General features: G+C 51.5%; 1 protein-coding gene across 12 annotated transcripts in view; it reads right to left on the bottom strand.

Annotated features, from left to right (window-relative positions):
* MSI2 (musashi RNA binding protein 2) overlaps window positions 1-15646 on the bottom strand; it is a 253179-nt gene that overhangs the window by 12931 nt on the left and 224602 nt on the right. For 5 of the 12 annotated variants that reach the window (XR_012634867.1, XM_074923064.1, XM_074923065.1 and 2 more), the window contains 2 exons: window positions 15411-15434; window positions 14187-14294 (listed from right to left, as the gene is read on the bottom strand). The exons of 2 other annotated variants lie outside the window; for them this stretch is intronic. Coding sequence is in view for 9 of the 10 variants with exons in the window: in XM_074923064.1 (XP_074779165.1) it covers window positions 14187-14294; window positions 15411-15434 (132 nt within the window). In the remaining variant the exon portion in view is untranslated. The remainder of the gene's footprint in view (window positions 1-14186; window positions 14295-15410; window positions 15435-15646) is intronic. 5 more of the 12 variants (XM_074923068.1, XM_074923070.1, XM_074923069.1 and 2 more) reach the window with 3 other exon arrangements.

Here is a 15646-nt window from a genome sequence, read left to right as displayed (position 1 = left end):
AGCGTTGGTGGTGGTGGAGTTGGGATCTGCTGGGCATGGCTGGCACAGCGAGAGCCAGACCCTGTCTGAAGGGGCAGCTGCGGCTCCAGAGGCAATGGGAAGAGACAGAGAAATGCCATTGCTGAAAAGGCTGAAAATGGATAAAAGGATTTGGTGCCTTGCCACAAACCACTGCCAGCATTTAGTATTTACAGCGGTCAGGTTTTGCTGTGGCAAAACATCCACATGTGGGGGCTCGTCTCGCTCGGGGCTGTGTTTGGTGCAACCGTGCCCACTCACTGCGCCCTCTTCTCCTCTCAAGCTGCATCTCCTCAAAGGAGAATCTACTGAAAGTCTTTCTGCTGCAATAAATACGAATTTGGAGAGAAATTAAAATGCATCCATAACCTCAAGACAGCGCTTCAAGGAGCAAGGCTGTTTTATTACTAACTCGTCTTGGTGTCCTTTAGCAGAGCTGCCTTTTCCCACACTTAACGTGCGTGCAAGATGCTTCTCAACGCAACGCTCGGACAACAAGTGATTTATGTCAAGGAGCCGAGAGCTGGAGCCCGAAATGCTCCCGGCAGCCCAGGCTCACGCAGAGGCAGAGGCTCGGTGCTACGAAACGCTCCGCTGGGAGCAGGGCCGGAGCTCGCCGAGCTCGCTTGTCAAGGGCCTTCTCCTGCAAACGGCCACGTTAACACAGACCCTGCTCACACGTTAATCTGCGTTCAACAGGAAAGGTCACCACTGAAAGATAAACTCTCTTTCGATGAACTCTTGAGAAATTTCTAAGTGAGGATTCATTATGACATTTGCCTTAGCGAGCGGCACGTTACACTAATGAGGATCCAAAGACCTGGCTGCGGGAGCGGAGAGGGCAGCTGGGTACAGCACAGCAAGTCAGATGCTGGAATCCCACCCAAATAAACTCATTTCAGCTGTGAGTGATGAAGGGAAAGAGGGAGGGAAAGGAGAAGTGTGAGCATTTTGACATTACTGTCCTACAAGGAAAGCTTGCATGGTACTGGGCTGATGGTCAGTCCCTTAGGGCCTAGTCACAGCCGTGGTGACAAAGCCACACTCTTAAGCACTACTAAAGTACTTCAAAGGAAACAAACCAGGTGAAATATGTACAGAGGTGTAAGACAGGCACCGCCCGGGGATCACTGTCCCCCCCCTCCAACCCTCATGGACCCTTCAGTGACAACACTCTTCCCCTTCCTACAGCACCAAAGCCCAAAGACTTAAACACCATCGTGGGGGGACGACTGGCTCCTACAGCCTCTTCACTGTTACCTACTGTGTTCGTTTTTTTTTTTTGTTTTTTTGTTTTTTTTTACATATAACAAATATGAATATTTCTAAAAAAGAAAAAGGTGCAAAAGGTAGAGAAACTCCTGGCTGCCTTCCCAGCCACAGTGCACAGGCCAGAAAAACCTCAAGTCTGAAAGAAACCACCAAATGATTTACTGGACTCTCGTTTTGAGAAGAGGCAGGACACTGCAGGATGAGGTATAGTGCCCCGTTATTACACCCAGAAAGACATTTCGCACTTGAGGGAGCAACTAAGAGCAGAAGGGAGCTGGCTGGAGCTGCCCCAGCCTCTCCCCATCCGCAGGCCCACGGGGTAACCCCTGTGCTCGCCCAAGCGCCTCTTGGTCCGTATTAAACCAACACTCCCAGAGACCCGTCTCATGACACCGGGTCACCGCCTGCACCTCCTGGAGAGGGCTCCTCGCCCCTGGGCAACGCTTCCCGCGGGCCGGCGGCTCTGGCACGGCTGGAGGCAGGATCTGGCCGCAGGCAGGCAGCCTTTTGATGGAGGCGCTCCCCAGAAACAAATCCCGCTCTCCAACACCACACGGGGATCACAGTGACATGTATCAAGCGAAAGAAAAGTATGAAATGGCCCCCTGCAAACAGGCACGCTTTCTGCATCGGGTTACCGGGTTATTTTTGCAAGAGGAGCAAATGAAGAGGCCGCCGGGCCAGAGGCAGAGGCTGCCGGCACCAGGGCTGGGGAAGCAGCCGAGCGCTCTGCTGGGCAGGGCCTGCTCTCCCTCCATACTACTCGACTTCTAAAGCAGCTCCTTGTCAGAAACTCGCTTCTAATCGCACACCAAAGGCTTTTCTACACCCAGTGCCGGTCATCTTTGGCACTTCTTTCCTCCAAGGGCCTCCTCACTCCCGCCTTGTCCCACTGCCCCAGGGTGCCTTTCTGTACAAACAGGCTTCTTGACAACTTGTTGATCCAGCGCTCTAATTTCTGGATGACTCTCTCATCTACCATAAACAGCCACGCACAATTTGGCAGGCATTTCTACCATCAATGTTTATGATAATAACTACACGTGCTTGAAAGCAGCAGGAAATTTTCAATATAACTATCATTAAGACAAAATGCTTTAAATCAAAGCCATTACCCACTACCACCAAGACTCCGAGCTCACAAGATTAGGCTGTTTTTCTATCTTTATGAAAAATTCATATAACATGCTGCAAACATCATCTTCCAGCTCGAAGGAGTAAACGATATAATAACACTGAACGCTGCTGAGAGGGATGGAAGGGGGCAGGGGATGGGGGGCACAGGGCAGGGAGGTGCTGTCTGGCAGCAGCCTGTGGGGTGTGAGCCCACGGAGAACAGGCACCCCCGTCCCGTCGGCAGCGGCAAGCAGATGGTATTTATCTGCAGACACCGCAGCCCGTCGTCCCTCTGCCCCCGGTGGGTTCAGCAGAGCTGCAAAGCAGGGTCCCAGGCGGCCCAGCTGGGACAGGGAACTACACCACAGTCTGGAGGTGTTTTGGATTTACCGGGGGATTTAAAAGGAAGATTTTCACGGAAGGAATATCCCCTGTCAGCCAAGCCTTCCGGCCTGCTGTGCTGCCTCTGCAACGACCCAAGCACAGACGCCGCAGAGGACGTTACAGGAAAACCATGGTGAGCGGTGCAGGGAAGAGCTCACCCGTCCTTGGGGATCCCATGTGTCCTGAAGCATGAGCGCTAATGGCCACGTTGGAGCGTGCATGACTAACAGACCAGCAGTCACAGCGTGATGCTGATCCTTTAAATAACTAGCCACAGTATGGACTGCGGAAAAACTTCAACACGGCATGCAAATCTTACATCATTAGTGCTCAGAGCCTTATAAATGTCATTAGCTAGCACTGCGCCCTTGTTACAGAGAGCTTGGCCAAAGCTAATTCTTTGTGCACTCACGGCTGAAGCTAATGGGAGCTTGTACCTCGCTTTTCAGGGACGCTAACAACCAGGATGTGATTTACCCAGGACTGGGTGAACAAATTAATGCCAGTCTGAAACAAGACGTTGGTGCTCCTGGTTCTCAGTTGCCTGTTCAGACTGCAAGAGTGCCCAGGCACAGCACTGAGCGTGAAATGCTCCCATTCAGGCTCTTTTTTTTCTATACCCGTCACCACGTACAGCTCCAGCTAGAGGCACAAACACGGTCGTTTGTGGTCAGGCTGAAGTATCAGAAGCGTCCCTTTCTTGTATCTGCGCTTTTACATACAGTGTTGTTTTATGTCAGAGACAGCACGCGGCACACCTCAAATTCAGATCAATGCTCAAACTCAAAAACGTCTCAGAAATAATGAGCTGGAAACGCACAGATATTCTGGAGAGTAACAGCATACAAATAGCTCCTAACTAGCTGAGACAGAAAGTGGGAGACAAACCAGAAAAACAAATAACCCAGCATTACAATTAGAGATGCCATTTAGTACATCTCTCGCGGGGACCTGCGAGGCGCAGCACTTCGCTCTGGCTCTTCCCAAGCAGACTTGAAAAGCAAACACCTCTCTGTAAGATGCCCGTGGCAGACAGAGCGCCTCTGAAAGTATTAAGAGCAGCAGATATTTTGCTTATGACAGCCGGTTCAGTCCTGACTCTGGAAAATCGACCCGCGAGCTTTATGCCTTCCCTGTCGCCCCTGACATGGCTCAGTAATGGGGAGCAGCCAGGCAGCCCCGGGTTACTGGCAGCAGTTGTCCCTCCCCTGCGGCTATATTGGCCCTGCAGGGAAAAAAATAAAATAAAACAAGTGTCAGGCTCATCAGTACAATAAGTGGTGATGAGGCCAAGAGACACTGAGAGCAGCTATCTGCTGTAACAAGGTACTATTTGTACGTTATTTTTTATCTGCAGTCACACTTTAAAAGGTTGTTCTGCCTCTGCAGCCCCTTTGGAAACGGCTTCACACATCAAAATATTGCAGGGCTAACGACAGAAAGCAGTGGGTGGTGAGCAGGTTCCCGGCTCAGCAATTACTGCTGGAAGTGAGCAGAGCACGGGGAGGGAGCTCGGCCCCGTCCTCGCCGCCACCAGCACCCAGCCCCTGCGTCGGTGCGATAATGGCCACGGGGATCGTGTGGCCACTGGTCCTGACGTGGCCCCAGCACCCTCCCTTCGCGGGGCAGCATGGATGCGAAAAGCAACTGCTAAGCCACCTCAGATGAGGAGAGAGCAAGAGCGTGGCGGTTTCTACAAGCTTGGGCAAGCTAAAAATTCAGCTGGTGCAGGTGTTTTGAAAACCCACCACTGTCCCTCTCGCGCACGCTGCAGGCACGTGAGCAGCACCTGCTTCTGCTAAATGCTGCGGTTAACGCGTCCCAAGCACCAGCCACGTCTGGAAGCTGTTGATGTGCACCGATTTGCAGAAGAAAAGACAGAAAATTCAACACATTCAAGCCCAGCTTTTCTACGTCCTGCAGTTACGCAGCCAGACAAATAAACGCGCTTTCTAGCTGGGCTGTAATTTTTTGCGGATGATCAATATTTATTGCCTAATCTCATTTCCATACTGCAAGTTAGCGGTGTCACTCTCGTGCCGGGCCGAGTGCTCCGTGGAGGCCACACAAAGCTTTGCCTGTAGAAGCTGCAATCAGGGAGCCAGCTCTTGTCACAGCCTTACAAAAGGATTTCCTCTCGAGCGGCTCATCTTTAATCATTATAAAAGCACAGAAGTTTAATCCATTTTTGATGTAAGCGCTAATAGCTTTGTGTCCTTGAAGTTCAAAGTGGTCTTCGTGCATGTCGCTAATTAGCCGAGCAAGCAGCCATTCAGCTCCCTCTCATGTTTCTAATTAGATCCTTAACAACAAACAAATGTCGACCTTACAAAGGCTGTGCTACGTTTCCCTCCATTAGTTAAACAGTTTGGGAGGGATGCAGTTCCCATTTGTCTGCATCCCACCCCCCAGCACAGCACTCCACGGTTTCAGCCTGGGGGCACTCGGGGGCCTCTGCTGCCCGTTGGAGAGGTTCCTCCTTACCAAGGGTGTTTTCCAGCGGTGCTGGGCCCCCCAGTGCCATGGGGAGGGGGGTGACCACCCCACGGCCCCCCCGTGCCCACCAGGCCGGCCATGGCCCGGCTCTGCGCTGCTCCACTGTCCCTCCCCACCAGCAAGGGATGCTCACCGGCCACGCTGAGACAAGCAAATAAACCAGAGAGGTAAATAAACTGCCCCGTTAGTCATCTTCCTAACAGGTTTCTCTCTCAATTTAACTGGTTTTAATTTAAAATCTGGTGTGCTTTCATATTGACACACTTCGCACCAAATGCTCCGGACTGTTTTCTTCCACTTTTTTTTTTTTTTTGGCACTCAATGTTTGTGATGTGCCGCACCGGAGCCATTTCAGCAGCACCACGCTCGCACTTCCACGTGCTCAGGTTTTCGGGCAAGCTCCTTGCTTGAGCCCTGGCTCTGCAACGGTGCAGGGCTGCACCGGGGCATCCTGCAGCCAGTGCTGCTCCCTCGGGCAACGCTGGGCTCGGGGAGGGGGGATAAAGGAAGAGATTTCTGCACCAGGGACCTGCTGCCGTGGCGTTTCTCTCGCACACAACTCGAAGGGCTGCGGATGCTCGCTGTTTCGCAGGATCTGACCCCAGCGCTGTACCTGCTGTCTGTGTCTGCACATTAAGCTTTAACACTTATTACCATCCACCCAACTGGCAAATAAGGGCTAAAGCTCGTGATGCTGTGCTAACGCAGACCTCTCTCTGATAATTTTTCTATTGAAAATGAAGGAAGAGCTGAGCCAGGCGACGCTGGTGCTTTCACCTCGCGCTGGGTAACACGAAAAGCTGTTGCTACTTCTACCATGGGCAACCACATCTGCATTAATTGTTTACCACAGCCCGGACAGGTCTTTTATTAATATTAATGAGTAACAGGGAACAAAAGGCCCCTTTATTTTTAGCCTACTCTAATTGCGTAGTAATTACTCATCTACAAAACAAATGAGCCGAACTCCATTGCCATAGCAACAGAAACTCCGGCCTCCCACTGTACCACATTAACTGGCTATCACTCCTGTTAATTTAAAATTGAAGCCTTTTGTACAATAACAGACAATACAGGAGGAAAATTAAAACAAAACCGTGTCTTTGTTTCGCTGCATATTTTAAGTTGCTGTAGCAGGAGGGCACTGCCCAGGGGACACCTTCCCGCTGCTGCTGGATCCCTGCGGGCTGGATGGATGCTCGGGAGCACAGGGGCGTTATCTGGGTAACAGAAGAGAAATCCAGCCCGCAAAACCCTTCCGTGCAATGATCCTCTCCTGCGGGAGAGTCTGCCCAGGCGCTGCACAGGGAGAGGTGCTGGGCCCTCCGCGGTCACGGCCGAGCAAGGTGGAGGGAGGGGTCCTCCACGGCATGCATGGCTGGTAGTAACACCCCCCCTCAGGAAAACCTGAGCTCCTCGGTGAGGGAACGCCGAGGGAAGCTGCTGCCCAGCGCACGGTGTCTGAGGGAGAGCTGGGGGCACCAGCTCCGCTGTCAGCAGCTAATACCCAGCCCTTGGCAGGGGAGGATTTGGGCATGGACACATGAGAGTCCTCATGGCACAAAGCTCTGGTCTCTCAACTGTCAGGAAATACCCTTAAAAAGACCCAGCCGTGTGAGTTTATTATGGTGAAATAGCTCAAGTTTATATACCTGCAGACCAATTTTGCATTCTCTGGCAACTACTAATCCACCATGCTCCTCAAGCTAATCCAGAGCCAGATGCATGCTAACATCTGCTGCAAGGAAAAACTCCACTGCTTCTTTTTCAGTTTTCTATTTCAGAAAGGAGAGAGAGAAAAAAAAAAAAAAAAAAGTAACTGTAATTATGTATTTACTTTTAAAGCACTTGGGGAGAGACTCAGCATGAAAATACTCACAATAGTATGTCAGTACAATGTGCGCTGTGTCCCATTTAGTAGTTGTTCCACTAACGGGTAACAGCCTCGACTGCTGCCGGGCAGCAAGTTACCCCTCGGCTCAGCGAGTCCCTCGCACGTTCGGCGATTAAACCGCGCGAGATGTGCTCCTGCGCTCGCGTATCGCGCTGCGCCGGAGAGCCCAGGCCGAAGGCCCCGTTTCAAACTTTACAACGACCCGTCTGCACCTTGCGTGGAACAAAGCCTAATTACAACGGCCAAGAGCTCCGTCCCGCGGGGAGAGGGGAAACCCAACCCGGAGGATGGGCTCTTGCAGGGGCTCGGGGGCCGGAGCGCGGCTGCCCGGCGATCAGCCTGCCCGTGGCACCAGGCAGCAGCCACGCCGGCGCCGCGCTGGGCCACCGGGACCAGCTCTGCCGAGGAGGGTTTTCCCAGTGAAAACAATTCTGATTGAAAAGACTATTAAAAGTTAGCCGCTAAATTCGTTAAAGATTAGCTTCCACTGTACTTAAGCCTGCACTTCAGAGGTGGTCACTAATTGCACTGCAGATGATTTATCAAGTGCACAGGATTTTCTATTACAAAATTATTGATTAAAGCTGATGTATTTGAACCACAATAGACTTCAGGCAGGAGCCCTGTAAAATGACCGCTGCTGTGGTCGAGCCCTAAGAGCAGCAGAACTGAACTGTTTTAGATCTACTACATTTTCTACTTGGTACTGCAGGAAGCTGACTCCCTCCTGGATCAAAAAAACCCAAAAAGTGGCATCCTACAGTCATATAAGACATTTTTGTGTGTAGCCTGCATTCTGGAAAGGACTTGCGTGATTCCCAGCCTGGACCAGCGCAGCGCGTCTGAACTGAAGGAGAAATGACTCCCCTCTCTTTTTTTTTTTTATTTTAAAATTTTAGGGTAGCAGTCAGAAAAGTATCTGCAGTGCTCACAAAAGGGGAAGAAGATATTGCCAGTCACAAGGCCAAAACCACCCACAGGAAGGCGGAGTGGCCTCCCCCGGAGCCGCGCGGCGTTTTCACGGCCCAGGCGCTCCCTGCAGAGCCCAGCTGCTCTGCTTTCTGCTCAACGCGCGACATCTGTCTCTGCAGCCACCCCTCCCCGTGACACCCCGCACGGCGCGGGGTCCCGCTGCCTCACCCTCCCTGCCGGGCCACCCGCAACGCTCTCCAGCGCCGGTTGCCTCTGCTGTGAAGATAAGCAAAAGATAAAATCTGATGCAGCCATTAATTTTCCGACGCGTCAGCCGCCGGGCTCTGTCACATAATTACCGGCGGTTCCAGCAGAGTGAGAAATTTCAGCCCGCTTGCTGCTCCCAAGTGGTCCACTTGTTAGGTTCTGGCTTTTGAGATTACATAGCTCGGATTAAACTTTATGTACTTTTATAGAGTAGAATAAAAGACAGAGAGCAGTTCCATCAGAGCTGCCGTGCCACATGGGAGTCCTCTCAATGGGCCGTATAAATCCCAAATTGGTTCATCGGTGGATCTTTGAAAGGCTCCTCCTTACGACATTTCTGTGAGCCGGCGGTGGCTCCTCTCCCTCCGCACGCACAGACCAACCATTGTCCCACTTTTTATGGCCGTAATTTGCCAACGCTATGGGTGCCTAATGACAAGATTAAATTTTTAGAGCACCTTCTTTAAGTGTAAGACAAGGCTTCCTAAACCCCATGCAATTTGTCGCTCTGCTGACTTTTAGATACACTCCTCACTTCATCATATGCCTGGCGCATTAAACAGTGGGTCCCCCCGTCTTCCTGGCAGATTGAGATCTAAGGGGGAAATTATTCTCCCCCTTGATGCACGAGCGCTTCAGCTCCCCCGTAGCAATACGGAAAGCAATGGGGGTGGCTCAGATTGCCTTGCGCAGGCTTGCATTGCGTCAGCCCCATCCGAGCGGTTGTTTGGTTGATTTACTTTATGTTCTATTAGAGGTAAGGAGCGGATACAAATCCTTAATTACATTTTGAAAGCCCATTCTGGATATTTTATTTCCTTTGAAAGCGCTTGCTGGAGTAAGTGCACTAACGGCTGCCTTGACTATCCCCAGCGGAGCAGGAAGATGCTCCAGCTCAGCACATCTGGTTTGTGGGGAGGGCCGGGGGTGCGGGGAGGAGGGAAGGTGTGACCGTGCCATACACTATCTTTTCTACTCCCAGCAGGATGTTTTCTGACAAGCACCAAACTAAACAGATAAACAAAAGCCTAATTCGGGATCTCAATTACCATCTGTTAAATTTACTGACTGCAGCTTCATCTGTGACAGAATTTTAAAAGTTTAGCACAGAAACTTGGGCACAAGAAGCAAAGACACTTGCTGGCTCAATGGCAAAGACGATGAACTTGCCTTGACCTCCTCATGCTGGTATTTATGAAATGTTAAATCTTCATTTAAAAATGCTCCCTTAAGCTGGGTGACATGGCAATGAGTACGACCCACCACTAGCTCAGCACCTCTGTTGCGTAACAAGATTTAAGGTTTATGACCTAAAAAACAATTGCTTTGTGTCTCAGGACGGTCTGCGGGAAGCTGCTTCACACACATGGTATTATTTTGATACCCAAATGGAGTGATTTGCGTTTGGCACATCTGGTCTACGACTGCCAACAAATGAGTCTATGGGCTAATATGGACGAGTAACAGGCTGATGAAGAAACCATGATTGTAAAATGATTTAAAAAATATCTCAAGTTCTTTTTAATACAAAATAAAAATAAGAGAATATAGTTATAGTCAGCATTTTAATTCCTAGGGGGTTTAATTTGAGAAAAAATGAAATTGCAAATTTACTATCGGCATAACAGCATGTGCGGGTTCTTGTACAGAGGGTGTAGGTTGCCTACAGCCAGCTTCAATTTTAACTTCCAGATAATGGGATTTAACAAATGCGGTACTATGGATCCAAGCCGTTAGCAGCTCTCTGCTGTATCGATAGCCCTACGCTTTCAATCAGACCAAGGCTCTGCTTTTAACTGCCACGCTAGTTCACGTTGATGATACCTATAATATCAACTCAACAATGCATGTTCTACAACTACATCTACTGCTACCAGTACGACTACTACAGTGCATGCATTTAGTTCAGTCCCACAGATACATACACTCTAAGAACAGGCAAGGGGAGATGTGAAATGTTTTACGGGACGACAGGTGTTTTGTTTTTTAAGTAAGGGAAATTAATAAAAACATCAAAAGAAAGAAAGTGTACAAAAAAATAGAGACATTTCTCAAGAGTTGATATGAGTCGTTTCTTGAACCGTTTCGTCCGAACAAGCAAAAAACATGCAACCAGCTGCTACTAACAAGAAGCTGGACACTGAGAGAGGATTAATAGGTGTGGACAAACCTTCCCGCTGAGAGCGCTCAGAAGAGTGTTTGAGAGGAGGTGTGCACGTCCGAGTGTAAGAGAGGCCGGAAAGTATGCCTCAGAGACACCCTCTCTCACAGCAGCCCCAACCAAGCAAGAGAGAAAACAACAAAACATAACTGCTCACACTCACCATCAAGGTCAGTAGCTCACGTTACGAGATTTGTTATAGCTGGCAAGTATAAAGTACAGTAAGGGGTTGTCGGGGCGCAGGGCTCAAAGGCAGCACTGGCAAGCCGGGGCTGGCGCCCAAAATCCAGATGTGCCGGGGTCGGGGTGGGGGGGAGCAGCTCCTGGCGCCGCGGCACCGGGCCGTCCCACCGCGCCGTCCTGCCGCCGGCCGCCTCGGCGGGCAAAGCCTGCCCGGGGGGGGCCCGCGCCGCTCGCCCGGCACAGGCACGCCCGGCTCCTCCCGGGAAGCGGGCTGGGTTACGGGCGGCCTTATGGGTTTTGTCTCCAGTCCTCAGGGAGGAATAGTTGGTGGCAACAGGTTGGGAACTGGAAAATTCTCAGACTTGTCAATGAACCAAAGAGGAAGGAACGAGAACCCTCTCCTGCCAAATTTTCCTCGTCTCGCTCTCCTGCCAAATGAATCCCCCCCATGTCAAATGCAAGAGAAAAATGTGCCCCTCCCCCCCCCTCCCCCCATGAAGGTATTTCAAAAAAAGCATTTACACGACAAAAATGTTTTACACGTAAAATATGTCAGGTGAATTCAAAAGAAACGTGACATTGATAGTGAAGTTGTCTAGGAGGAGTTTGCAGCATTCAGACTTTTAAGTTTGCTCGTTTTCCGTGACTCAGGTCCCAATTCATTAAAAAAAATACAAGAATGGATGAGGTTGTCAAAACCAGCTGAGGAAGATTTGGCAGCACAGCCCCACCTGGCGTGAACGGATGTGGCCAAACCCCTCTGCCTGCTCGAGGGACCTCAGCTATCGCCTCGCCACTGGGATGTCGACTGGGCACGTGGTTTCTAAAGAGAAGCATCGCTGCGTCCACCCTGCCGGCACGTCACTGGCTAAGCTAGGCTGGAATTTCAGAGTGGCACTGAGCACGAGCAGGAGGAAATGTCCCTTGCTGCTGTGTCAGAGAACTCCTCTATCCAGCTGGTGACCGCACCCTCACACGCTGCGGTAGAAAAAGAAGGGGTGAGGGCAGGGAAGAGCAGGCAGGCAGGGCCGGGGCCGGGCGCTGTCTGGGGCGGGCGGGTGCCATGCGCTGGTGGTGAGCAAAGACCCAGGTTTGCTACGAGGAGGAACAACCCCCCCGAGGGGCTCAGAGCCCGCGCGCTGCAGCCCGGGGGGGTGGAGCGAAAGGGCTGCAGCTTCCTTGGGAGACCCAGGACGTGGGCCCGAGGGCGGAGGCTCTCCGCGGGCGCTCCCCGCGTTTCCGAGGGGCGGCGGGACGCGTCTGCCCGGCGGTTTCCAGCTCTTTTCCGTTCACTGGCAGAAAGGAGCCAGTAAGGGCCAAGTGTGCTGCGGTCTGTGCTGTCGGCTTAGGCACGCGGGAAGGAGGGCTGTGCGAATTTGCAAAGGAAAAAGAAAAACCCAACGGAAAAGAAGAAGAAAAAAAACCCAAAAAAACCAAACCCCAACCATTTTTCTTGTAATGAATCGGGCCCACACACTGTAGCGCAAGATCGATCGTACTCTACTGCTCCTGAATACAATTCACTACCATTGCTGGATGAAGTGGCGAACCCAGGATGTCCCTTCCGATAACCGTCTTTGGATGGAAATGACTCTACGTAAAACACCACCGTTCCCAGAGCACGTTTCGCCGCAAAGGTGAGCGGCCGCCGGGCCGGGCCGGTGACAAACCCATCTTCCTCCTTGAGATCTCGGGGCTGGGGCTGGGGGCAGGGGGGCTCTTTTGATTCAGTTTTGGGGTTTTGCCAGTTTTGTGCACACAGGCAATTTTGAGGCTTGAAAGACATTTCCAAACACCATACTGCTCTTTAAACTTGCCAGAAAGGGTGTTGTTAATTTAGGGTTAGATTTAGTTTCGTATTGCAAGTTCAAATAAAAACCAAAAACGAAAAAACAAAACAGAAAACCCAACAGAAGAAAAACCAAAAAACACTCAAATTAAAGACAAATGATTTTCAGGCACAGAATTGATCAATGCTCAGTTCAGTTGTAATGGGCACCAAAAGCACTCCGATTAAAAAAAATAATAATAATAATCAGGGAAGCAACGTTAATCCAGCCAAACCCTCTGTGCCTTGCTAAGGGGCAACTCACCAGGTCTGTTTGCACGTAAAACAAAACCTGAAGGGCAAAACATGAGGAAGAGGCAGAAACAATGAAGTCTGTTTTCCCAAAATCATATGCAAAATCAATCTCTTTTTTTTTTTCTTCTATTTTTTTCCCCCCCCCTATGAAGGGGCAGTAGGAGAAGCTGTGAGATGGGGAATCCCCACAACCAGTCTGGCAAGTCACCCCTTAAGCGCTCTCTACATGCCACAAGATGAAACTGGTACAGATAATCCTTTGTAGCCTGCAAGCAGTGCCAGTTTGCATGGAACGGAGTTCTCCTGGTGTCTTTCTTTGGCCTCCATGGCATCAGGCTCGCACTCGAGACACACCTGGGCCTGCGCCCTCCTCGTAACCCCTCACGCAGCGGTTTAGTCGGGTCTTTTCGGCAAGAACCCGGTTAACCCACCGGCACTGCCAGAAAAGCCACCGAGAAACCCCCACTTCAGGACTAGGCCATGAGTGAGCGGGAAGGCGCCGCCACCGCCGCGTCCCCCACGGGCGAGCCGGGCCTGGCCGAGGGCTGCCAGCGGCTCCGGCCCGGCGTGCTCGGGGCAGGCTGGGGAGCCGAGGCGGCGGCGGGCGCTGCCAAGCCAACAGCTCACTGGTGGCTGTGCTGAACGCTTCGTTACCTGAGCAAAGCGCTAATTCACGTGTTGAGCTAAATTTAAAACCTAAGGTACCAACGGTGATTGGCAACGATTTGTTCATTTCCCTTAAGGGGAAAATAAAATATTTCAGAAGGACAGGAAGAAAAGCTTTGACGTTCCTCATGAGAGCGGGCTGGGGCTGGAAGTGGGCAGGGCTGGCGACCACTGAGCCGCGCCCGGGTGCCGCCAGCGCGAGTGGCGGCATTCGCCCCGCGCAGGCAGGAGCCGCCGTCCCCGAGGGGCTGCGGCCCCCTCGCCCGGGGGTGCCCGCGAAGGCCGACCCTCGTGCTGGCCGCGGCGCAGGAGGCAAGAGCGGCTCCGGGCATGGCGGGAGCGCCCGGGGCTGCCGTAGCCTCAACCCAATGCCAGCTTTCCATGAGAAACGAAACCTTTTTTTCAAAAACGCAAATTAATTTCTTTGGGGTGTCCTTTATAGCCTCGAATTTAAACCAAAGAAACAAAGAAACCAACATAATAAAGGAATAAATAAAGAAACAAATCAGAATATCTACCCTGGTTTGGGCAGTTCTTACGCCAATCTCCTGCAAGGTGCTCCAGGCCCCGTGGCCTCTGCTTGTAGTTTGGGTTTGGTTTGGGATTGATTATTTATTTTTTATATATTTTTTTTTTTTAATATAGTTTGTTTTCAGGTCCCCAGGATAAGTGTGAGGAAAATCAGAGAAATGATGGAGAGCTGCAGCCACACAGAATACCGACAGAGCTTTTACCTGACCCTGCACTCTGAGGGTTTGCTCTTCCACGGGCCCCCCTACCTGATCCTCTTGCTGCCGCCACGGCTGCCGCTGCTACTGGTCCATAAGCCGCTGCCGGAAAACCTGGCCGTGGAGAAAAGGAGAAGGGTAAAGAAAGAAGCCAGCGGGTACCGCGAGTCTCTGCGGGGCGGCCGCCGAGGGCACGGCGTTTCCAGAAGTCGCCGTCCTGGCTCTCCGTGCCATCAACAGGCGCCGTTTTTAGAAAGAGCCGAGCCCTCGCCAGGTGCCCACTGCCGGGGGTCTCCACCGGCACAAAGGTGGCCCAAATCCCCCTGGCAGAAGAGGAACGTGGCCACGGCACGCTGCGGAAGCCAAGGCGCCGGGGCAGGCAGGCTGGCGGCAGAGCCTGCGGCGCTCAGCTTACGTCTCCGGACTCTCAAACGGGCAGGGTCAGCCGCTCCGCAAACAACGGGGGAATTCTCTTCTTTGCTTATTTGCAAGTGATAATAACGTGCTGATCTACAGACATAGCAGTAATGGAAAATATGAGGAGGTCCTCATGTCAAGATCACAGATTTGCTGGGATCAAGCAGAAAAAATTCACTGGAATGTAATTTAAAAAAGAAAGAAAGAAAGAAAGAAAAAAAGCTCTTGAAAGCAAAACAGCCGCAGATCAAGGAACTCTAAGACATACACCCCGCTACAGGGGGAGCGAGCCCTTACGGATGAATGAAATGCTGCTAGCAAGATTGCAGATTTAGTTTCTTTACTTAATTAATATTCAAAAGATCTGCCACAGGCTCTGACTTTACGTATTTTAAGGGGGCAACGGCAAGGTCCAGGGGATCAGCAAGAACCCCAACCCTCGTTGCTGCAAAGCCAGCAAACCCCTCGGAGGTTCCTGGGGTCTGGGGAGCTCCGACCGCTCCTGGTGCCCGACGGGACAACCCCAGGGGTAGTCACCACCACGGGACCTGCCCCTCGAGCAGGCTCCAGGACTTTGATCACAGCTGCTTTGCAATGCTGAAGAACCACAGAAAAACAACTGAGGCAACAGAAAAAGAGAACAGTGAGCTAGAGGAACGGGGAGAGCGAGACCCAGAGAAATCAGCAGACTACAAGCCCGCTACCTCTAGCACTATTGTCTCAGCTACAGGTAATCTACCAGGGGGAAAGGAGCAGAGAACTAGGCTAGAGTGACTTGAAGCTACTTAAAACATCAATTAAAAAAAGACATACTTGCATTTAAATATGGTAATAGGGCTGTTGGGGGAAAAAAAAAATAGTATAGGTAAATGTATGCACAGCTACCCCACGCTGCTGTCTGCTCCCCATGCGCAGAGCCCACGCACCGCGCGGCAAACCCTGCTCCTGAACGCCGATGTGAATCGGTTCGGTTTTATTATGTTGAGGAACTGGTACAACCTCTGCAGAGTGGGAAGAACATCCCGACTGGGGAATGCTCTAACCAAACA

The sequence above is a fragment of the Athene noctua genome, chromosome 19 (genome assembly GCF_965140245.1).
Source record: "Athene noctua chromosome 19, bAthNoc1.hap1.1, whole genome shotgun sequence".
In the NCBI taxonomy this organism is placed as follows: Eukaryota; Metazoa; Chordata; class Aves; order Strigiformes; family Strigidae; genus Athene; species Athene noctua.
Note: the sequence above shows the minus strand (reverse complement) of the source record. Positions and strands in the feature narration are given on the sequence as shown.